Below are 23752 nucleotides of genomic sequence, written 5' to 3'. Positions count from 1 at the left end.
CGGGCTTCAAGTGTCAAAGTTGCGAGCCGGATTCCGCGCCGCGACAGGTGGACAACGGACCCTTGAGTTGTTGTTTTGTACACGATTGGATCGGTGTTGTTGTTGATGTTGTTGTTGTCGTTGTGGTTGTTGCTTTACCACTGGCTGATCTTGTTCCGTATACATATGTTGACATGTTGACATGTTGATGGTGTGGTTGTCATAAGAGGTTCCATGTCATATCCGAGAGTCCCAGACAAGAAGAGAGAGGGAGAGACCCTGTTCCTCCCACACTACTTTCTCTGGCTGATCTGATTCCGAGACTGATGAAGCTACTGTACGACCTTGCCTTGTACCTACATTATTATCCTACATAGCACATCCATTCCCACTTTTGACGGACCCTTACCCTTACCTATCGCATATCGATCGCAGAACGAGTCCAACGAGTTCCATCCGTCTGCAACCACTTTGTCCTCCCCTCCAAGTTTGCGGCTCTTTTCAGACTTCACTTCTTTGCGACTCGCTCAATACCAGGCGCGCGCATTTGGCGCATTGCCCACTACCCCCGGCACTTTGGTCGCATCATCTACCCGCTTCCATCTCAAGACAAGTTGGGATTGAAAGACGCCCGCGCGCACTTGCGACTGAGACCTTCCGACGCTCACTTGGCCCTCACTCCGACACTCGCTCTTCTGCAAATAACATTGACGACAACCATCACCACCAAGAACAACTACAACACCTAATTTCACCCAACCATCCAACAATCCCTCTTCCCTTACAGACAACGACAATAGAACGCGATAACGACCACGACCACGACCACGACCACGACCGCTCGTGTTTCACAAAGCCGCATAACAATTGGCACAGTACTTACTCTACCCATCCTTTGCTTTTTCCTACTTGGTTCCTTTAATCCCGCCGATTCGGCCTGCCTGCCTGCCGCACTCCAGCCATCCCAATTTGGTCCGCCATCTCAACTCTTTTGCACGATACCTTGACGGTCAGGTTGTCGCGTCGCGTAACAACAAAGACCGACCGCCTTTGCGACAAAGAGACGGCTTGGGATCTTCCTGTCGCCCTTACCTTTTCACCACTCATTTGGCGACAACATCGCGATCGAGTCCCGTCACCGACATCGCGCCTGTTTCAACTTATTCCCGTTTTATTCATCCCTTGCTCTTCTTGTCCCAACCCAATACCGCATGACGCTTGTATAAGACATAATGGATCAACAACATTCCTCCGGCCATGTAACAATGCCACGCGACTTTCGCTATGCCGTCGCGCTCGAATTCCCCGACAGCAGCGAAGCACCCAAGACGCCCATAAACCTACTTCCAGAAGATGTCGACTTTCCCCAAATTCCTTCGCCTCCCAGACCTCGTCTCAAAGTCAAGAGACGCACTATTTCGAACCAGCTCGCTGCGTCACAGCAATTCCTGGCCTCAGTAGCAGCAGCAGACCTTGCCATCCCCAGCATCGAAGAGCCAGAATCAGACCCAGAGGATTTCACCATGCGTCCCTTTTCCCCAGAACCCTATCAAGACTCCCTGTCTTTGCAAATCCCACGGGCAAGGGCATATTCAGACGCAGGACCAAAGACACCGGTACCAACAACCATGGCGCTACCAACATTAACACCCTGTCGATATCCGGATTGGACCGTGGGTTCAACCAGCAGCTTCGAGTCAACGCCTGAGGATGACGACGACATAAGCAGGCCATCAACATCCCAATCCACCCAGACCAGCGACTCCTTCCCGAGCCAATGGTCCCACCTCTCCGAAGACGATGACTCTGACGAATGTGGCCTTGAAAGTGCCTCCCTCGACGGCAAGGACACTCTACATTATCTCGGCACAACAGATCTTCTTGACTTTGACGAGCCAACAGAGACCCTACAACCATCATCCACCACCACCACTCCCAAGGAAGCCAACCTCAAACCCAATCAACCAAGAAAGAAAGCCCCTTGGACCAAATCGATGAATGACCACCTCTGGTCTTATTACTCCCTCTACCTGCAAGACCCCAAAGTTACCCCGTTTCGCATGGGCAAGAATTGCATTCCACCGGAAGGCGTGTGCGCGCGGGTAGCCCGCGAAGCCATTCGCACCTGGCGGGGGTCGAAAGCCCAAAAGAGCGCTGCCGGTGGGAGCGCCGAGGGGGTCGGGACTTTCATGCGCTGGCCGCACACGCAAGCAGCGACGAGGGCACAGCTAAGGGAGTTATGCCGTCAAAAGGCGGCAGTGGCAGCTAAGAACCACCGCTTCCTCTCTCGAAGCGTAACTCCGATGCAATCTGTGCAGACACCCAGGGCAGAGCGGCCGTTTGCGACGGGGGACATGTCCATGTCCCTTACTCTCAGCACGTCGGAGCACATGCAGCCCCAGGGGCCGTTGGCACAGTTGACGAGGTCAAGTCTAAGCATCTTCGAAGCTCTAGCACCACCTCTAGAACCCATCCCGATCCCACAGCGGCAACCAAACGACGCAGATCAGGAGCCAGAACGAGGCCGTCTCGGCTCCCCCTTATTCGGCCCCCAACCCATCTCCAGTGGAGAAGCAGGAGACGACCAAGAACCAGCAGCCCAACCGCGAAGCTACGGTCCTTCCTCTTCCGCCTCTCTCGCGGCTGCAATCGGCGCCATCACCACCCGCAAACGAGGGCAGACAATCTCCCACTCGCTTCCAGGCCAACATAGCCGACCAACAACCGGCAGGCTCCAAAGCCCCGTAAGACTCAGTCGGTCCAGCGCGCCTGGCAAACGAAGGAACACACACTCCCAAGGTGGAGATCACAGGAAGAAAACTGCTCCTGCCCCTGCTCCTGCTCCGGATTCTGTGTCTGTAGCATCTGTAGCAGACTCGATGCCAAAAACGGAAGAGGGAGTCACTACCACTACCAGGGGCAGGAGATCAACGGAATTCAGTTCAACCCTAGGCCACCGCTTCGACGAGCTTTTTATTCCGCGGTCTACTTCCACCGGTACCTCTATCGAAGTCGCCCCACCCCAACAGCCCGAGTCTCTCGGACTCCCAAGCTCAATCAGCATGCCAGCGATCCTCGGTTTCACTCCCCTCCACGTCACCCAACCACAGCCCCAACCTCAACTAGAAGAGTCGAACGTCCAGCCACCTGCCAGGCTTGGGTCGCCGTTGAGCTTTACCTCGAGCAGCTTCACTGCTAATCGCCACAGCCATGTCAGAAGACCGGGACACGGCCAGAGTGTGGATTTGGGCATGTTGGGGAGGGGACCATCTGCTGTGATGCAGCAGGCTATGTTGAACCAGGGGCAGACACGTAGTGGGAGGCGGAGTCAGGAATCGAGGAAGTCGAGTGAACTTCAGGGATCACGACCAGAGCCGAGTAGGGCGCATAGCAGTGGGGGGAGTGGCAGTGGAAGTGGAAATGGAAGTGGCAGTGGCAGTGAGACGACAACGGGGCGAAGCGGAAGGATGGCCGATTTGAGGCAGCGGTTGAGGGAGTTTAGTCGACGGAGGGGGGAGGGGGGAAGGAGGAGGTCTGGGAGTCCGTTTTGAGTCTCTAAGCCTCTTCTTGCACTTCTCTCCACGTTGCCTTCGGGGTGGACCGTTTTAGGTATGATTACATTGGCGTACGGGGGACGGCGTTATGATTTTTTTTTTGGGGGATTTCTGCATGAGCGGCGGAAAGTCGGGGTTTATGGCGTTTATGAAGGGCATGGCTGAGGACACATGGTCCTTCAAGGCGGATGGGTATCTTTGGACATTTTGCTACTTCCTTCCTTTGCTTTCTTTTGGTTCACCAGCTCATCATGCCGCGAGGCAACTTCTTCTTTGCATACCTACCTACCTCTACTTAACTTCTTTTTTGGACTTCTGTCTCCGTACACTCGCACATGGTAAAACAGTACATGGCGATCTGGACCTGTCTCTTTCTTATTACCATTTGGAACGGCGCAGATAGCAAAGTTCACTTCACAGCATGATTTTTTTCTTTCTGCTAGCCTATTTAGATTTGGACTTGCTCACACGGAGTTTCTCATCTCATTCATCAAACTTGGGCTTACTCATCTCTATGGCGCACAGTGTTCGATTATTGTAAGGGGGCTGAAACGGCGTGCAAACTGCTGAGCGGCATGGGTGAGGTAGCTTATTCGCATATAACTCAATATTAGCTTAGTAACTCGCCCTTGTCTTTACTTAAAACACAGTTCATGAACCTACTCGTTCTCTGCATTCCGCTGTTGTTCAATCGCCCAGTGTAACTGGAATGTCCACCAACCCACGCGACCAACAGCCCGGGAATGTGAACCCTCCAAAAATACACACTCATCAAACTTGAAGAGTTCCAGATCAAGACATACCCAAACACTCCAACAAATCTCCTACCACTAGGTCGCAATAACATTCTTCCCCAGACCCTCCCAAGACCCTCCCCGGAGTCTCCACCGGGCAAAACCCCCCGGCCCCGGTCCCGGTCTCCGGAGTTTGACGTGCTGCAAGGCTACGCTTGGACCCACACCCGTTCGGCGCCTCCCGAAGAGCAAGTGGGGTTCCACTTAGCGCTGCCGCCCAGCCCGCCCCCCGTAACGGAGACTTCCACTTTAGCGTGCCCCGCTGAATGCCAATGCCAACGCCAACCGAGGCATCCGAATTGCGACCTCTAGCTCAACATCTTCAATTCAGCACTGCAGGTTATCAGCTACGGTTTACCTTGGGCGCAATCGAAGCTCCCAACCGTCGCTAGCTAGCTAGACTCGATATTCGGTCTGACGAAACACCCAGAGACCCCGAGCCTGAGCTATCGAGCGATCGAACCACCAAGCTACCACCTCACCTGCACCGCGCCGAACCACCACACGCGTCTCCCTCTCGTCCTCCAAGCTCCTCTGAGCTCCCACCCAGCACTCGAAGCCAAGTCGCAAACACCATCATACCAATTCCGACATTCAATGCCCACACAATGAAGTTCAACGTCGCGTCCAGACGGGGCGGAGCTCCCAGCTCTCCCAACTCTCCCAGCTTCCTGTCGATACAGCAATTGCTTCTCCTCGGCCTCGTCGCGCTAGCTACACCCGTCGCGGCGTCCATTGGCGATCGACTACCTGAGTTTCAGGAGTGTATTAGGGTGGGTTGACTTCCAATCTGGGACTTGGGGAGAAGGATAGCTTGAGTTGCGATGGAGAGACGGACGGCGGGAAGAAACAAAACCTCAGCTGGACACGATAGGACATATATAGAGGAAGCTGACAACACCAATCCATCACCAGGTCTGCGAACGCGAAAACTGCGGTCCGGACGCTGAGCATCAAACGCCCATCCGTACGTTCCCCTCCCTTCCCCCTTCTTCCCCATTCCCGTTCTCCCCCCCCTTGTCATCCCCCCATCTCCCACCTACCCTACCCAGCTAACGCTAACCCCCTCCTTTTGATCATGATCATCCAGCCCTCCACCGCCGCCTCCTCCTCTGGTCCTGCCCCTCCGAATGCGACTACACCTGCCAACACCTCATCACCACCACCCGGCTCTCCCAAGTCCCCCCACCGGCTCCCCACCCAGTCGTCCAATACCACGGTAAATGGCCCTTCACACGCTTCCTCGGCATGCAAGAACCCTTCTCCGTTCTTTTTTCCCTCGGCAACCTCTGGGCGCACTACGACGGCCTCTACAACAAAATCCTCCCTTCCATCCCGGCTTCCTACCCGCTTCGCAAATGGTACATCTGGCTCGCCTACGTGGGCATGGCGTCGTGGTTTTTCTCTGCTGTTTTCCACACGCGAGATTTTCCCGTTACTGAACAACTCGATTACTTCGCGGCGGGCGCCAACGTTTTGTACGGGTTATATTACTCAGCCGTGCGAATCTTCAGGCTGGATAAGGACACGCCGCGCCGACAGAGCTTGTTGAGGCTTTGGACGGCGCTTTGTATCCTGCTTTATGTGGCGCATGTCACGTACCTGAAGATGTGGACGTGGGATTACACGTATAACATGGCGGCCAACGTGGCGGTGGGGGCGGTGCAGAATCTGCTGTGGAGTTGGTATTCTTGGACCAGATATAGGGAGCAGAAGAAGGGGTGGGCGGCGTGGCCGGGTATTGTGGTGGCGTGGGTGTTGGTGGCCATGAGTTTGGAGTTGTTGGATTTCCCGCCGCTTTGGGGGAGTGTGGATGCGCATAGTTTGTGGCATGCGGGCACGATTGTGCCGACGGTTATTTGGTACAAGTGAGTATATCCCGCTGTCCGAGGTTGAAAGGGAGATGGAAAGCTAACTTGTTACAGTTTCTTGGTTAGAGACGCGCAGGACGATATGGCGAGGAGCGAGAGGCTCAAGTCTTAGGGGGTGTTTTGAGAAGTTGATGATGTACGACATGTTAGAGGGCTGACAGAATGGAATAGATAACATGTTTTTTTACGCTATATCCAGAGGATTGATACAGGAAACGCTGACGAGCACGACCATGTTATGTTTTAAGACACACCAATACCCAATACCATAAACCTCCTCCCGAACATCTAAGAGCTTCCTTCCGCTTCGTTGTTCTTGGTCTCATTCTCGTCGTCCGGAGAAGCAGTTCTGTTGACACGAAGCAAATCGCGCAGGGCCAGCGCCATTTCATTACCCCAATCCTCATCCATCTTGTCATCCTGGGGAAGCTCGGTCTCATCTGTCTTGTCATCCTGGGGAAGATTGTTCTCATCCGTCTCATCCGTCTTGTCTTCCTAGTCAAGATCGTTTTCGTTACCAGAAGAATCATCAAGGAAAAAAGCCGCCAAGTCGACAATCTCGTCATCAGAGGACTCGTCATGAGAAGCATCCTCATCGGAAGGATCCACAGACTTCACACTAACCCCGACATCCTTCTTTCCATCGAGAGAACTCTCGGCTTTTTCGGCATCGACCTCGATACTTTCAACAATAGCCGTCTTGTTCTCCGGAGTATGAGACCCAGATAGGTGATATTTGTTCCCCTCGTCCCTGAAGAGTGTTGCGATTTCCGGGCTGGACATGTTGTCGCCTTCCGACTTGCTTTCCTCCGCCTGATCGGGCTTTGGACTGGTACCCGCCTTGAGCTCCGGCATGGTTGACTCCTCGGGGATAGCTTCCAGACGGGTTTCCTCCACCTCCCCAGACTCCGGGCTGTCTGCCTCGATTGATTCCAAGATAGCTTCCCCATCAGACTCAGGGCTAGCTTCCCAAGGATTCCAGTCAAACTTTTCGCTGTCTGGCGACGAGAGTTTCTCCCTGTTCCGGACCGGCAGATTACCTGTAAGCATCGGCATGGGTCTGTAGCTGTCTTCTCTGTTCCGGGTCGCCCCAAGGCCACGTTGTTCCGCCTGAGCAATGATGAGGTTGTCCATAAGATCCACAACCGCCCTCGCGTCCTCGACATACTTTGCTCCGCCGAAGCCAGCCTCCCTGACAATTTTGTGTTCCTCCTCTGCGCCCTTCTCAAAGTCGTTTTTCCTCTCCTCCTCCTTCAATTCATCTTCATCAGTCTTGTCCATCTTCAACTTGGCCATCGTCCGGACTAACTCGTCCAGCGCGTCCCGCGGAAACTCCAACACCCACCGCGTACCCATTGGCTTCTGCTCCTCGTCTACTTGCTCATACCCCAACTGTATCGCTAGTCTTTTAACATTCTCCTCCATTTCCAAGTACCTTCTCATCCTCGCATCGATCGGATACTCCACATTCCCGCTCATTGACGGCCCAGCGCCACCGTGAATCTGAACAGCCTTCACATCATCGAGCAATTCAAGTTCGAAAATGTTACGGGTCGCATCTCCCAGCGCAGCCTGCAACTCCCGATCTGCCACTCCTGGTCTCCAAAAATCAATCACCTTCAACCCCAGCACCCCCTCCTTCCAAACTGGACCCTCCTCCTCATTCCCGTTCCCATTCCCGCTCCCACTCTTGCTCACATCCCCGACATGCAGATGAAGATCCACCCCGTCCGCCTCCTTCTCCTTATCCATCCTCGAATCAATCCTCCAACGAACCATGACCCCCCTACACTTATCCCTCTTATCCGCCACACACAGCACAACGCTCTTATTACCCTTCTCCACCCACGTATCATAATTCTCTTTACAATTCCTTTTACCCTTCTGCTCCTTTTTCACCACCGTCTTCCACGGATCCAGCGCCCTCCAGCATTCTTTGTCTTCAATCAAACACCCCGGCAACGCCTTCAACCCCATCTCATACCAAAAGCGATCCGTCGTTGACAGCGGGCACATGAACGGGCGAAGCACGTACCCATGTTCACGGCGATGCGCCTCGAAGATTGCTAAAGCTGTCGGGTCCCGTCCTTCGCGGATGAGGCGTTGCTGTTCCGCCATTTTGGCTCGTTGGTTGAGGTCGGATAGGATTTTTTCGGTCTCGGGAGAAAGCTCGGAGCCGTAGGGCGCGGTGTTGGACTTGACTGCGGGAGGGGGAGGAAAAGGAGGGAAAGGTAAAAGGGAAGGATGAAGGTCAGGAGAAGGGGAGGAGCGGTTTTCTGGTGAGGGGGCAGAGGGACGGGTGGAGGGTCGAGAAGAGCCACTGGAAGAGCGGGCGGTAACCTCACCCTCTTTGATAGGGTTAGGTGAGCCACCACGGCTAGCAGCGGCCAGATTGGCAGCTCTGGCGGCAGAAGCGACAAGCTCAGCGATACCAGGAGAGAGCCCCAAAGGAAGCCCGGTAGGAGGAGGAGAACGATGAGGAAGAGGAGGGGGAGAACGATGACGAGGACGGGGTGGAATAGGTGGAGCGCTGTAAGAAAGGCTGTCGGGACTGGGAGAGTGGGAAAGCTTGTAGTTCGTATCGTCCGTATCGGTCTCGGCGTCGATGCCCGCGCGTTTTAACTGACGGCCACGCTCAGAGTCGTCGGGGTCTTCGTTGGCGGAAGAATAGGGTCTCATTTTGGTGTTGTTAGCCAGGTGATTCTGAGTGTAGTGTGTATTTGTGTGGAAGGTTGGTTTGGTTGTTTATGCTAGTTTGTTTTGGGGAACTGATGTGGTAAACAAACTGGAGTTGCGGTTGTCTGTTGTAGTCGTGATCAATAATGTTTGGTATGTTGTTGATGGACAGTAACCAAGGTTTAGCTGTGTAGTATCGTGAGATGTTGTAGTTGCTGAAGTACGATCAAATGACTTTGGTAACACTTCAAGTTGAAGATGATGGTTGGTGACAGTGACTGGAGTGTGGACTGGGTGAAGTCATGGCTTTTAACTTACTTGGTCTCCAAGATGTGATGGAACAAACCTAGGCCGGAGAGGAGGTCGTTGTTGCCATTTACCAGTGTGGGCGGATTGTGCTTTCCTTCAAAGACATCTGCCCCTTCTAGGACTACACCTTTTCCTGGTAAGGGAACGGCGGGGGCAATAATCTGTTAGTCAGACTGCATTGCCTGCAAGAGCTCATGTTGAGGGCCGGCACTTCCTCAAGGCAAAGACCAGCATTGCATCTGCGACTTTCCTGTGATACTATGGCAAAGTCAGTTCGGTCAAAAATGAGCCGACTCTTTTGTTCCTTCCGTTTGATACACGGCTGTTCCCAACAGAGAGGAAGACTGAACACCTCTAGCCACATCTCCTCTTGCAAATACACCTGACCTCCCGCTTTCCCGTGACCGAGCGGTTAGAAATGGTAGCAACTTGTTGTTACCATGAAAGTGTTGACCTTTCCCCAAACTCACCCGTAGAGACGACCATGCCGCCCGCAACTGCCGACGGCACAACACTCCAAACCTCAGACTTCGATCCCATCCTCAACACCACCATTCACTCACGAGTTCATAGAACCTGCTGCCCTCCGCAGGCTCCCACCAGCCCACTAAGCCCCTTATAGGTCCGCCCGTCTAACCCCCTTCCAACAAACACATTACCAAGGTCCTTTGGTGTAAGGAGTAGCATACCCCCGAGTCCCCCGTGCGAACGGCCCGACCTCTGAAGTTCGAATCCTGTGAGGGGCACAGCTGCGTTGCTTTTCATCATCGCTCGCTACCCTTGACGGTGCCCAGTAGTCGTCCAGAGGAAGGGCCGATATCGTATCGGTAGATTTGTATTGTAGTCCAACGCTACCTTACACCTCTACGCTACCCAGAGCTTCCAACCACGACATGCAATATGGCAGTATACTCACTGTCGCATGCCCCGATGGGTAAATCGATGGGTAAAAGTTCTCTGGGAGGTGGTAGAAAGGCGAAAGCCCGATCTTGGGGAGGTCCCAGTTCGATTCTGGGGGGGACCATTCTTTTTTTTCTTTAATTTTTCTTTCGCCAATTTTGTTAGATGGTGAAGCCCACACAACACTTGCTGCTGTGCTCGATGATAGTATGCCGAGAACGCAACGGTGCATGAATACGGAGCATCTGGATAGAAAGGAAGAAATATAGAAACCACAGGAACAGCAAGTGGACAGGAAAGAACAGTGACACTCGTCTTCCACGAGCATGCGGGAAATGCGATCAGGGTCAGTCAAGCCTACCTCGACGCTCGAGTCTTTTGAAGCTTGCGATCATGCCTCGGTTTTTCTCTGTTCGTTCGATTTGATGTCGGAATGGAGGATAGAACAAGCGCACCATTCCACTCCTGGAAAAAGCCATCATGGTTCGAGAAAGAGAAAAAGGGTTCATGCAAGACAATTTCCCCTGGCAGCGCCAAGAAAGTCCAGCCCTAGGATCATGGGACATGGATGGCCGCTGTTCAATGCCCGCCAATGCCACGCGGCGGATCCCCCAAGGGTCCTTTTGGCCAATCAGAGAACGGAATAAGCGTGTAAGGTGGCCTCAACCTCGTTATCGTTTCGTTTCGTTAACAGTTATACGGGACATGTCTCTTGTCCCTGAATTGATGTGGATGAGTTGATTGACTGATGGCAGTGAAGTAGCGAAAGTGTCAACCCGAGAGAGTGCTTGTTCGTTTGTTTGATTGCAGCCCCTCCTTTCTGGAATTTGAAGTCTGAAAAGATCGTCCCGTCCCGCCCGAGCTACAAGGCTGCAGCGACTTGACATTAACAGCCTGGAGCTTTGTCAATTCCACACTGCAGCTTCCACTTCCGTTCCCGTTGGTGACGCGCAAGCTCCCTCTACGAAACGAACCCCTCCACCAACCACGTGGAACCTTTGGAACATTCCATCGTCCCTTGGCTACCTAGGGGTACTTGTTCATTACACCTGTACACCTACCGACTACCCGAGATCCAGACACATTGATCATCGCCGTCGCCGATTCCACCGAACCCGTCCGCCCCTAGAGGCACCTTCAACAAACCCGCCGACGATCCAAGATGGCCGGGAAATCGAGATTCACCAAGCTCGACGCTTTTACAAAAACAGTCGAAGATGCGAGGATCAGGACGACATCCGGAGGCATCGTTACCATCGTCTCGCTGCTCGTCGTCTTGTTCCTCTCGTGGGGAGAATGGAGAGACTACAGGAAGGTGGTAATACACCCCGAGTTGGTGGTTGATAAGGGACGAGGTGCGCATACTCTACAGCCCATGAACAAGACAGCGGGACAAAGAAAACAGATAGGAAGACAGAAGCTGACCATGACGGATTGCAACAGGCGAACGAATGGAAATCCACCTCAACATCACCTTCCCCAAGGTACCCTGCGAACTCTTGACCCTCGACGTAATGGACGTATCCGGCGAGCAACAACACGGCGTCCAGCACGGCGTCAAGAAGATTAGACTTAGGCCCCAAAGCGAAGGAGGAGGAGAGATTGACGCCAAGGTTCTTTCTCTGTATGTTCCCCCCTTCCTCCCACACCATTCTCATCCCCCTCTTCTTCTCCCATTCCCACTAACACGCACCCCCTCAACAGCCACGCCGCCGACGAATCCGCCACCCACCTCGACCCCTCCTACTGCGGTCCCTGCTACGGCGCTCCGGCCCCCTACAACGCCAAAAAGCCCGGCTGCTGCTCCACCTGCGAAGAAGTGCGCGAAGCCTACGCCCAAGCGTCCTGGGCCTTCGGCGACGGCTCCACCATGGAGCAATGCCAACGGGAGCACTACACGGAGCGGCTCGCCGAGCAACGTCACGAAGGATGTCGCATCGAAGGTGGCCTGCGCGTCAACAAGGTGATCGGCAACTTCCACATTGCGCCCGGCCGTAGTTTCAGCAACGGGAACATGCACGTCCACGACCTGGCGCAGTGGTGGAGCACGCCCGTCCCCGGCGGCCACTCATTCAGCCATATCATCCACTCGCTGCGGTTCGGTCCCCAGCTGCCTGACGACCTAGTCCGCAAGCTGGGCGGCAACGGGAAGAACACACTCTGGACGAACCACCATTTGAATCCCCTGGACAACACCAAGCAGGAGACGGACGATCCGAACTACAATTTCATGTACTTTGTCAAGATCGTGCCGACTTCGTACCTGCCGCTGGGCTGGGAGAAGCAGGCGGCGCAGAACAGGGCGAATTGGGAGCAGGATCACAGTGTTGGCCTTGGCGCATTCGGGTATGGAAGCGATGGAAGCATGGAGACGCATCAGTATAGCGTTACGAGCCATAAGCGCAGCTTGGCCGGGGGCGATGATGCGAAGGAGGGTCATGGTGAGAGGTTGCATAGTAGGGGGGGTATTCCGGGGGTGTTTTTCTCATACGTAAGTTTCCCCGGGTGTTGTGAAGGTATACTTGAGTGGCGTGATGGTGCTAACAAGACAAAAACAGGACATCTCCCCGATGAAGGTCGTCAACCGCGAAGAGCGCGCCAAGTCCTTCCTGGGTTTCTTGGCTGGTCTTTGCGCGGTTGTGGGTGGTACCCTGACCGTGGCGGCGGCGGTGGATAGGGGGTTGTTTGAGGGCACGGTGAGGTTGAAGAAGTTGAGGAGCAAGGATAATTAGACAGACGTCTGGTCAATGGAGGTGAAAAAGAGGCAGGTATAGAACCGAGAGGTTGTGTCTACAGACGGGGAGTTGCAAATGTTTCTTTTTTGAGGTTTTACTACAGTTATCTAAATCTAGGCACATACAGTCCAAGTCAACAACGAGCAAAATTGATTCACCATGTTGATTTCCTTGCTATATGCGAAGCGGTAGTTGGGTTTCCACGGTTCAACATAGCTTGTCAATTTGTATGGGAGTATGGACAAACCACGCTTCATTCAGTAGCGGAAGTCAAACCTCCATTATTCCTATCTATCTTTAGAAGGAGAAAATGTCTCCGGGTAGTCGGGAGTTTCAAACTAACATAGTAGCCCCTTGAAACCAAGATCCAGACGGACCCCGGCTCGAATCCGGCTCCCCGGGCCCCGGACGGACGGTGTACGCTGCACTAAAAGCGCCGATGTGGATCCCGCGGCCGGGGCCGGGTGGGGTCGGAGTGGTCGGGAACAGCTGACTACCTTAATCTACACAGTAGGTCGGAGCGCCCGGTCCGGAACCGGGCTCAGTATAAAATAAAATGCAAGCTCAGCCCCGGCCGTTGGTTGGCCTTTGGGTCCGAGTCTCGGATTAGTTATTTTCTGTTGGGAAGTCGAGTGGAACAAAAAACAGCTGAAAACGTCACTCCACCGCCTACAGGGCTGTGCAAGCAAGCTCAGCAAAGAAACAATTCGCCACGATCTGATCGTGTTGGTTGAAATGGTTGTGGGTGTTGTTGGCCCGTAGAAGCCCGTTCGGTGTTGACCACATTTTACCCTTTCGGTCCTTCTACGAATTTGTATGTTTTTGGTTGTGTCTCTTAGCAGTCTGTACCAACCAGTGTGCCAGTGTCTCTGGCATGTTTTGTTGCCTTGTGCTTGTGTAACTGATGGATGTCTGTGTTCTAAAGTTACCTCAGACATGGTCAGACATGGTCAGTCATCCTTATGGTGAACATGGCAAATCGCGATGAGGGTTCTGGTTTGGGTAGGTGTTACTTTGCGTTCGGCTTTGCGGCAAAGTTGGTGACTTTGCCTTCTACTGCTTTTCTTATAGAATTTTGTCTTGCTGCTTGTTCGGTCAGGGCATGTCTCAATCCCAATATACTTCTCATCGAAGGAGTTCACAGTGTCTAGTAAAGCCAATTTTGGCGAGGGAAGTTCGAGATATAGCAGAAGCAAACTGCAAAAGATAGGTAATAATAACGCAGCTATTTCGCTGAAACAACAACCCATTTGGTGCCTGGCCAAACCCTTCAAATGTGAAGTGCAGCAAATGACAAACCCGACCTCTGCCGCATTCGGAACGAGTTTGTTGCTCGATGTACTCGGGAAGGACTCGGAGGCTTTAGACTTGGAGATCTCGGTCTAGAATTTGAGCTGAGATCTAAAAGGATCGGGGAATCGGTCGTTGCGACGGTAATGGAGGTCTAGACACACAAGTCCCTTTTTTCCAGCTTTTGTCGTATCTTCCGTATTGATGACCGCAGAGTTGAACCTAAGGTAGTGTGTGCCAAGGGAATTGTCGTATAGGTGAAGTTAAAAGAGAAAAGAAAACAGAAAATAAAAGGAAGAGAAAAACGGATATCCCAAAAGGGTTTAGCGCCATGGAAAGAAGTTCTGTTCCAGTTCATCTCGTTTCAGTTCACACTCGCATCCCAAAATGACACTGCGCATGCAGCGAATGATGCAGGTCCCACTGGAGACATTGCGCTTTCCATCCGAACGTTCGACGGAAATCGTGGAGAACCCCTGTCATGTTAACTGTTGCTGTCCGTTTTCGTTGTCGTTCCCTTGCTTCTGTTTCTTTGAGTTTCTTTGATCATTCCCCGTCTAGAGGGCAACGTTGGCTGGCGGTAAAACCCGTGTTTGCTTCGGTGGCTACAGGCGGAAGCGGCAGCGGCTATGCTTGTGTTGACCACGACAGCGTCAGCGGCATTCTTGAGGGACGTTTGACAAGAGGAAGAGATCATCTCTAGTGAAAGAAGCCAAGAAGACATCATGGACGAGAGAACAAGAGTATTAGAGAAGACCCGCTATTGGTGGGTGTTCATCTCTGGAATAAGGTGTGCTTCATCTCCCTACCGTGGCCTACCGCGTCCTTACTTAAAAACCTCATCCTAGGGCTCATTAACCAAGATCCTCCAACCATGTCCCACGTTTACCGGACGGGAAGGGGTCCCTCATTTCCAGCTCTCAATCAGTGCAGCTATGGGGTCACGACATGCACATGAGATTGAGTTGAAGGGTTCTATCCCTGTGCCATGTGCCACGAGGCAATGATGGAGGCAACAAACACATTGCATGTGTTAGCTCGATTTTTTCTACTGCAGTCGTTTCTTTTCTTTTCTTGTCAAGTGTTAGTCGGAGGATCTGGGAATCCGATCGTGTATCATCCCGAGCGGGACCGCCGAACGATTAGCCCTGACTTGACTGGGCTGTTAGGAGAGAAAGAGATTTGACCGGGCAAAAGGAGGCTAATAACCAGAAGGCTTTCTGGAAGGTTGTTGTGTTGATCTCCTCTCTCGAGCTTTAGTTGCTACCGTGACAACAAAGAGTAAAAAGCCATGTGAAGGAAGCATCGACTTTTTCAACAAATACCAAGAGAGACCGACTGTTGGAAAAGCTTCATGCAGGAGAGATGGTCACCTGACAGCAAAACAATTTCCGGTCGCGCCCCAATGACCTCCATTTTCTGACCATAGGGGTTCTGTTCTCTTGTGAGCCGCAGGCAATGCCCCTGGCCGAGATGCCAGATGGGGAGACCAGGGGGCGGTTTAGGAGAGATGGACCACATCTAGAGTTGCTTGGCGCCATGCGAGAGGTTTGAGGGTTTTGAGGTCATGTTGCACCGCTTGAAGCAAGAACCCAATGGATTTGCTGGACGACACGGCATTGAATCCGATGAATCTTTCTGCGTGTATGCGTCTTGTGCCACATTATCGTGATGAGGGCCGTTGTGCCGTTCTCGGTGTGGTCGGTACCTGACATGGTGGCTTACTCCCATAGCATTGAAATATAGGGCCCCTATTTCGAAACGCATTTGAGGGAGAAGAGGTATGTAACAGACAAAGACCTGGAGAAAAGGGGGACCGGTGATGCCATTGCAGATCTTGGAGAGATGGGGTTTAATCCGGTGGATGTTGCAGGTTTTGAGATGCAGATGTTCGACTTTCTTTGGAGATCTTAGTGAGGTCCTTATTGTCCTGAGGGGATATGAGGAAGGCTGGAGGTTGAGAGTGAGGACCTGGAACAAAGGAAATCATGCAGAGAAAATCAATTTTCTCAAGATGTACTTTTCACATATGCACTCATACCCTAATGCAAGGAGGAGCGAATGACAACAGCAGGAAGGAAGCACACACAGTTCCTTCTTTCTTTCAATGGCTTTCAGGAACGCCCCATCCATGAACGAGGCTATTCCCATTCTACTCTAGCGTACTTCATTTTTGGAACACAATTACAGAGATCTTACCGTGAACAGCTTAGCCGCAATATTCGCCCGCCCACACGGCCCACTTAATATCCCCAGATGAACCACTCAACGACGACGACGCTAGCGTGCTGAAGGTGTACATCAGACTACAGTGGTGTTAGTGGGTGAAAGTGCCCCAATTGGCTCCGTGGTGGCGGCCCGCTCGTGGCCTAACAGACCGTTTTCTCAGGGACCCGTTCGTCCTGCAAGAGTTGGGATGACAGATGCCCGCTTTGCTCGTGCAAATGGACTTTTGAGATTCCCCAATTCCACTTTCTACTCGCCCATGTCCACTTTGTCACTTTTGACTCTCCATGTCTTGACTTGTTCCCTTTCCTCGGGCAAAACAACTGGTTTCCCCCTGTTTGATTCCTATTGTCTTGTTTATTCTTTCATCCCTAGAGGTACCCTACCACCACTTGCACCCCTCGAGGTCCCCTCTTCTCCTCTATACATCCATCACCTCCATTCTTCCTACCCAGGAGAAGAATCAAGGACGGTATCCATTCGCTTCCAGTCGAGAGCCGAACGAGACGAGCGAGTCAATTCCGAGCCGAATCGCAATTCCTCGCCCACCACCACCCTCGACCATCCTCGACAAAACCCCCGTCCGAATTAAATTGTAGTCACTCGTTGTCGATCGTTGCGACTCTCCGTCCACCAGACTCCCCCATCAGACTCCAGTCCACCACACCCCATGGGTCACTGTTAGGACTGATTCGCTGTCGTCCCGTCATCGTCGACCTACCTCACCAACCACGACAGCAAAGACAGCTACCCCGTGTCAGGCCGACCGCTCGAATGCGCCATTCTCCAACATAGGAAAACCTGCTTTGACGCACACCATCCGACACTCGCTTGCGACCCCTCCATTCTTAGGGGGAATAGGGATCCTCAAGTCCCTGCATCTGCAATACTATCCGGATACCCACCGGCTCTTGTCTGTCATCAGTTTCGACTCGACGACGGCAACAACGCTCGTTGAACAACACGGTCTAACCATAGACCGAACATCACGCTCGCTACCTGTCCCTCGTTTGGATTCGACCTCATACTTGATGCGCCGTCTGTCGACCTAGGAAACTTCCCGTCGGCATTCTCGACTCCTCACGAGACAAACAACCAATGGTTTTTGAAGCGACCGACACAGCATCCATCATGTCGTCCACACCACGACGCCCAGAGCAGCTTGACATACGGTCAAAGTCTGCAATGTCCGTCTCGAGGCCACTGAGATCCCCTCGACTCCATGTCGCGGGTGAGGCGCCTCCGGAGCTCTCGCCTCTGGATGCTTTTGCCATGCAGAGCCGGCTGCTTGCCAAACAACTTGAAGAGAGCGCAAGGCAGGGCCGGCGCATGAGCCGTTTGCCGCCTCTGACTACCGATAGCCCGTTAATTGTACAAGGCCGTTCCGAATATTTTCGCTCCCTATCCCAAGACTCTGGAAGCGATGAGGCTTACACACCGCAGCACAACGTCGGCCTGGGCCTGAGACACGAGGTCGACGAGGACGTGGACAGCCGACCAAAGTCGATGCACCCGCGCATGAGCCGCATCCCGCCCACCCCTATCGAGTCGTCCATTCCGATGACCGCTCGACCGAACTTCGATGCCCTGAACAGGCAGCACTCGAACGAAAGCGTAGAAGGAGAGATCTTTCTCGGAATAGGAGCCCGTAGGGAGGAGTCGCCCCAGCCCCTCGACCGCAGCCCCGAGGCTGAGCGACGATCCGCTTCGGCCATGGGAACACGAGAGAGCATGGCGCGCTCACCACCACCGGCACCGACTTTGACTCGGGCTATGACTTCCCCGGATTACATCCAGAAGCAGGGCTCGTTTGAGCACGGTGGTCTGCTGCCACCTCGCCCTCTGTTTCCCAAGCGATCTTCGAGCATCATGTCTTCGACCCTAGAATCGACTGACGAGGATGGACTTGGTTCGTTGGGAACATCGTTTCACTCTCAGCACTCTCAGGGTTCCCGCAAGATGTCTACCAGCAGCAGCATCTTGTCTCCTCTGGGCCGCAGTCAACGGTCGCCCTCTATCTCATCGGACATGTCCGTACTACAAAAGCCATCTTTTAACTTTTCCAGGCCCATGAGCAGGGCAGAAACCCCATCCTTCGAGTTTCCAGCTCGGCAGCCGTCCTCCGACAGCCATACGTCGTTTGTCTTGGTTGATAATGAGGCGCATACCCCGGTCAGCATGAACGGCGATGGTTTCCCTGACCCTGACGGTAATCATTCCTTCCACAATGTGCAGTTCACTTTGCCACGCGGAAAGTCTGTTCGGCGAGCGGAAGATGAGAGGCCCGAAGTTGGTACTCCCCTTAGGCAGGTTACTACCAATGAGCGGCCTCCATTGCCTAGCTCAAATGAGCTTCACCCCCGTTCTCCCGTGTCTGGACAGCCTCCTCCATCGCCATCGAGCTCAGTAGGACCTCGTCTATCCGAAGACCGCCTCAGGCGGATACCATCCGAGCGCAGCAACGTGACCCTCGAGGTTCCCAGGTCAGCCTCAACACGGCAACCGTCACCAGAAGCCATTGGTCGCCTCTCAACAGACAGCGCCCTCGAGCGCGCCCGACCATCAACGTCTCCAACACCCGACAGCAATCAAAACAAGACGGCCACCCCAACGGCGACAGCAGCACCCTCCATCGCTGCTACCAACGACACAGCAGCCACCCTCAAAGCTACACGCTCTCTAGGCCAATCTACCGGGCATCACACCATGGCCGAAATGACCGCGGAAGAGCACGTCTCCAAAGCCGTCGCCCTACACGAAAAGGGTGCGCTGCAAGAATCCACTTGGCATCTCAGTCACGCAGCAAAACAGGGCCACCCCACGGGTATGCTGCTCTTCGCCCTCGCCTGCCGACACGGATGGGGTATGAGACCAAATCAGCGCGAGGGAGTAGAATGGCTAAGAAAGGCCGCGGCAAGTGTCAATTTGGAATTGCAGCAGGATGACGACAAGACGAAAGAAGGAAAGTCGGTGGATAAGGTGGAGCATAAGGCGAGAAAGGCGCAGTTTGCGTTGGCGCTTTATGAGTTGGGTGTGTCTCATATGAATGGGTGGGGAATTGAGCAGGACAAGGTTTTGGCGTTGAGGTGTTTTGAGATTGCTGGGTGTAAGTTTTCTGCCTCTTCTGTGAGAGTTGGCGAGAGGGGGTAGATTTGCTGACAAGGAAACGATATAGCATGGGGAGACATCGACGCCCTAGCGGAAGCTGGGTTCTGCTATGCTCAGGGTATTGGGTGCAAGAAGAATCTGAAGAAGAGCGCCAAGTATTATCGGGAGGCGGAGGCGAAGGGGATGAGTATGGTTGGGAATAGCTGGTAAGTTCTATTTTCGTGGTTCTCACTGCGCTCGAGTTGGGGATATGTGATAGGGGGCTGACAACGAGGAACAGGATTCACAAACCAAAATACGCCGATGATGCAAAAGACTCGAAACACTCCCGTACCAAGTCCAAGACTAGGAAAGGACTGTTCGGGAGGAAGTCGAGCACTCATTCTTGAGCGATCTAAGAGCACGACGGTTTCCAGCTATCTTCGACTATATCCGGCACCTTTTTGTTTAGGTTCTCTTCGCCACCTGGCCCGGTAGGGCATTCATTCTTCGACTTCGAACACCCAATTTTGAAACCCTTTTCAACTGATGATAACGACCATGCATCTCATCCCATCTAACTGAACACAAAAACAACCACCAAATACCCAAATACCCAAGTTCAAAATACCCCAACCCGTTTATACATACATACCCCCTATACAACATACAAAATTCCCATCCATTTGGGCCATCGTTTTGAGAGTCTTCGGAAAAGGAGTTACAAGGCGCTGGGTGCATGGCTACGGGGCGTTGCAGTGTTGTTGTCGTTCGAGTCCTCCCGCAGCGTTTTTCAAGCGGGAGGGCTTGATTTCTCTGTGCATTTACATTTACATATTCTTTCCAACATTTTGTACGTTATGAGCAACATTCGCTTTTTTGCTTGTCTTTTTCCCCTGTTTGATCTTGTTTCTTGTTTTCCTTTCTTGTGTTCTTGTTTCATACCTTCGCTTTTTTCATTTTTCTCCTTTTTTCTTCTATGTTCATTCTTCTTTCTTTATCATTTTTCGGTGGTGGGGAGGGTCTGAAAAAAGTTTCATTTCTTACCATTTAGGGGCAAGCATAAGGGGCAGAGTTGTGAGCAGGAGCCCGCCCCATTTAGACGAGACATAAAAAGAGAGAATGTCTTGTGTATCTTCAACAACCTCATTCCGATGATGGGAGAGAGTGGCATATGGCGCAAGAAGCTCGCCGATTCTGAGAAGCAAATTTTTTTTGGGATCAAGTGGCATTGATTTATGCCTAGCGAGCTAGCCAAGCCCTTGAGAGTAAAGGAGAAATTGAGAGGGGGGAGAAAGTACAAACACATCAGACAGACAGATATACCAAGTAGGGAGGGGGTGAAGATGAGAAGAGAAGAATGGAAGCATTTGGAAGAAGACCAAGCAAATATTTCACATCTAAAGCTGCAGTGATTATTGTCTTGTTCACATGTGTATGTGAATCCTCTATAGCTGGTGACCCATGCAGTCGAGGAAGCAGTGGGTGTAAAACACATAAGGGAAACGTGAGTACCTAGTAGGTAGGGAGGCTCGTAGGCCAGCAATATCAATATCAACACACCTTGATATCACGGGTAGAACCAAGCAAGCCCTGATAAAAAAAAAAAAGTTCAGAGGTGCCGATCAATGGCTCCCCTCTAGCTGCTCATACTCGTGACGGGATCTGAATGTTCAGCGTCCAACCAAACAAACCCTAGGTAGCCTTTCTTATTTCCCAAATTATCGGTATACACAACACACCCATAATCGAATGGACTACGACTACGCTAGACATTGATAAGAGAATTGTTAGAGAATTGCTTTTCTCTGGTCCTTGTTACGAGAGCCCCGACGGGGATTCAATAAGCCCTCGAAGATCACTGTGACAAGGGCGGAAAGCTTTCCTACAGCAAACACCATTCCCAATCCATCACGAGCGAAGCGAGGTTTTCTCCCCAGAAAGTCTTACCGAAGGCATGGAGAGGGACCCAAATTAGCTGTGGGCTAGGTGACATGGTTTGTGTTCTGCTCCTTTCCTTTTCTTTCGTTGCCTGCACGAACCTAGTCATCTTCACAGACGCTGAAACGAAGTCCGACTTGATATTGGTCCTGGTCGTCATCACCATGTTTGGAGAAGGAACGAAATATGTTCTAGCTGTCATTATCTCTTACCCCATCTTAGGGGTTTCGATCTGCCTATCTAGCAATCATGCCCCAAGGCGCCATTTGGTATGCCCGTAGCAACGTCATGGCTCAAGCTCCAGATCGCTAATCTCATCCGTCCTGATCGTCCATCCAGCCTCGCTCCTCGTCGTGGCCCGGAGCGTCCCAGCATAGACAACGCCATACCACTCGGCCGTCGCACTCTATGTATCAACCTCCATCTTGTCACCGCTCGACTCCTCCGCCAGCTCCACCACACTAACATAATTCCCAATCTCCTCCTTCTTGATCACCTTCTCATTAAGCACCGCCGTCGTACCCCTCCTAAACTGATAACTCTTGAGCTTCTGGGTCCTCTCGTTCGGCTTGACGAAGCCTCTGTGCAGCGTCGTCTTCTCCGCCGTGATCACCGCCAAATCGACATTACTTCCCGAGCCCAAATCATTCCAGATGCCCGCCTCGATCGCCTGCGAGCAGAGCTTCATCGCCTCCTCCTTGTTCAGCTGCGGCTTCCACTGCGTCTCAAAGACCGACATGGCCGCCAGCGAGCCGGAGCCCATGGTCACGTAGGGGAGCTTGTCGGTGGAACCGTGCGCGTGCACGGTAAACAGGTGGGTGCCGGTCGGGTCGACGCCTGCGACCACCAGGTACGCGCCGATGTGACCTTGGTACCGGAAGAGGTGCTGCTTGAGAAGGGTCATGCACGTCACGACGCGCGGCTTGCGGCCCGTGGACAGCGAGTGCAGCTCCAGCTGGGAGGAGATCAGGGCCGTGGTGAATTCCGTGTCGGCGGCGGTGCCGGCGCCGGCGCACCAGATGTTGGGGGAGATGAAGTGCAGCTTTTCGCAGTTCTTGTCGGCGACGATGGGACCGGATGTGGCGCGGGTATCAGCGGCGATCTGGGAGGGGGCAAAACGTTAGTGGGGGTTGGTTCTTGGAGGGGGACGGTGATGGCGATGGTAAACGGGTTGGTAGCTATAGCGGGGATGGGAGAGGGGAGGGAGGCCAAGGTTATCCTTCAGGAGGAATGAGACTGTACTCACCACTACACCACCGTCGTAAATGCATCCCACAATGGTTGTTCCTGTGCTGGTAGCCTTGGGCAGCGGGACGCCGCGGGCGTGTAGCGCCGCATTGCGGTTGTAGTTGGAAAAGTCGAAGCCGGGCATGGTTTCGGCTTGGGTATTAGTTGGTGGTGGCGGTAGAGTTGGAGTTGACTAGTAGTATATCGTGAGGGTATCGTGAAATCGTCGACTTGCTGTTGTTGGCGTGGGAGAAAGAGGCGGAGCTGTTTGCCGCAAGGTCGTCGTCGTTGGCGTTGATGGATGACGGAAAGTGAATGGGGCAAGTTGTGATGTTGTTGATGTACAGTTGATAGCTGATGACGAGGCTAAGAAGCTGCCTTCTCCAGGCGGTTGTTGCTTGGTTGCTTGCTGGCTGCCCGCCTCCAGGTCCTCCCCCGCTGAAGCTGCCCACTCCTGGGCTGTCCACTGAGAGCTTGCTGCCGGCCGAGCAAGAGCAAGTTGCGCGCTAAACAGGGCTGCCAGGGTTAGTAGTAACATCACTCAGGGTTAGCTGTGGTAATGGGCCCAAGCTCCCCACACACGTGATAGTATCTAACCGAATCAGGCTAGACTAACATACTTCCAGTGCTGTTACTGCAGGGGTTGGATGATGCTTGGCTCACCTGGACACGGGCACACGGCAGGCAAAGACGGCCTCTCAGAAAAATCGTGGGTCGCGTCTTGTTCTTGTCCGGTCCGGCGTCCACTGCGTCAGTCTCCAACTGAAAGTCAAAGTTCGGGCATCGAGATTACCACATCGCCAGACTTTTTGTAGTCGAGGGATTTTTGTTTGTTACCATCTATCTTTCCTTTCATCTTTTGTCGTCAACCACATCCCACACGGGGAGTATCAACCACCAAACCGAGCTGGCCGGTTCCCAAAGTCAACAGACCATCGACGACCATCCAGCCGACACTATCTAATCCAAACAAATCACCCAATCCACTCCCACGTACCATCCACTTCCACCAACACTCGAGGTACCTTGTAGTACTAGGAGTATAGAGTATACCCGCGACCCACGATAGTTACCGCATCGCCGTCCTTCGTCGTCCAAGTCACAAGCAGTGACAGTCACATCCAGCGACGCGCTTCTTTTCCCCGCCGCGCATTCGTCACTAC

At 53.0% G+C, this 23752-nt stretch overlaps 8 protein-coding genes across 8 annotated transcripts; 5 read left to right on the top strand and 3 right to left on the bottom strand.

Annotated features, from left to right (window-relative positions):
- Window positions 1–1211: 1211 nt before the first annotated feature.
- B0H65DRAFT_417258 (uncharacterized protein) lies at window positions 1212–3530 on the top strand (the record flags this gene model as incomplete). The annotated part of the gene is made up of 1 exon (XM_062824079.1): window positions 1212–3530. The coding sequence occupies one exon, from the start codon at window positions 1212–1214 to the stop codon at window positions 3528–3530; it is 2319 nt and encodes a 772-aa protein (XP_062687629.1).
- A 1073-nt stretch (window positions 3531–4603) lies between these two features.
- On the top strand, window positions 4604–6502 carry B0H65DRAFT_72392 (Per1-like-domain-containing protein). The gene is made up of 4 exons (XM_062831330.1): window positions 4604–5100; window positions 5243–5294; window positions 5418–6195; window positions 6253–6502. Exons 1-4 carry the CDS (start codon window positions 4936–4938, stop codon window positions 6308–6310), a joined length of 1053 nt encoding a protein of 350 aa, XP_062687628.1. The 5' UTR covers window positions 4604–4935; the 3' UTR covers window positions 6311–6502.
- Window positions 6447–9091, bottom strand: B0H65DRAFT_72400 (uncharacterized protein). The gene has a single exon (XM_062831331.1). It carries the CDS (start codon window positions 8875–8877, stop codon window positions 6694–6696), a length of 2184 nt encoding a protein of 727 aa, XP_062687627.1. The 5' UTR covers window positions 8878–9091; the 3' UTR covers window positions 6447–6693.
- Window positions 9092–10805: 1714 nt separating this feature from the next.
- On the top strand, window positions 10806–12987 carry B0H65DRAFT_585783 (endoplasmic reticulum vesicle transporter-domain-containing protein). The gene is made up of 4 exons (XM_062830935.1): window positions 10806–11438; window positions 11527–11707; window positions 11788–12574; window positions 12642–12987. The coding sequence occupies exons 1-4, from the start codon at window positions 11246–11248 to the stop codon at window positions 12813–12815; spliced, it is 1335 nt and encodes a 444-aa protein (XP_062687626.1). The 5' UTR covers window positions 10806–11245; the 3' UTR covers window positions 12816–12987.
- Window positions 12988–16543: 3556 nt separating this feature from the next.
- B0H65DRAFT_72301 (uncharacterized protein) lies at window positions 16544–17179 on the top strand. Its single transcript, XM_062831328.1, has one exon. It carries the CDS (start codon window positions 16594–16596, stop codon window positions 16924–16926), a length of 333 nt encoding a protein of 110 aa, XP_062687625.1. The 5' UTR covers window positions 16544–16593; the 3' UTR covers window positions 16927–17179.
- Window positions 17180–17465: 286 nt separating this feature from the next.
- On the top strand, window positions 17466–19831 carry B0H65DRAFT_545447 (uncharacterized protein; the record flags this gene model as incomplete). The annotated part of the gene is made up of 3 exons (XM_062829376.1): window positions 17466–19440; window positions 19510–19648; window positions 19723–19831. 3 exons carry the CDS (start codon window positions 17466–17468, stop codon window positions 19829–19831), a joined length of 2223 nt encoding a protein of 740 aa, XP_062687624.1.
- A 1618-nt stretch (window positions 19832–21449) lies between these two features.
- On the bottom strand, window positions 21450–23169 carry B0H65DRAFT_454436 (proteasome subunit beta type 7 precursor). The gene is made up of 2 exons (XM_062826195.1): window positions 22609–23169; window positions 21450–22464 (listed from the first exon to the last, which is right to left on the bottom strand). The coding sequence occupies exons 1-2, from the start codon at window positions 22732–22734 to the stop codon at window positions 21769–21771; spliced, it is 822 nt and encodes a 273-aa protein (XP_062687622.1). The 5' UTR covers window positions 22735–23169; the 3' UTR covers window positions 21450–21768.
- On the bottom strand, window positions 22443–23169 carry B0H65DRAFT_454435 (uncharacterized protein). Its single transcript, XM_062826194.1, has one exon. It carries the CDS (start codon window positions 23125–23127, stop codon window positions 22783–22785), a length of 345 nt encoding a protein of 114 aa, XP_062687623.1. The 5' UTR covers window positions 23128–23169; the 3' UTR covers window positions 22443–22782.
- Window positions 23170–23752: the final 583 nt, after the last annotated feature.

The sequence above is a fragment of the Neurospora tetraspora genome (genome assembly GCF_033439725.1).
Source record: "Neurospora tetraspora strain CBS 560.94 chromosome Unknown B0H65scaffold_1, whole genome shotgun sequence".
Lineage (NCBI taxonomy): Eukaryota > Fungi > Ascomycota > Sordariomycetes > Sordariales > Sordariaceae > Neurospora > Neurospora tetraspora.
Note: the sequence above shows the minus strand (reverse complement) of the source record. Positions and strands in the feature narration are given on the sequence as shown.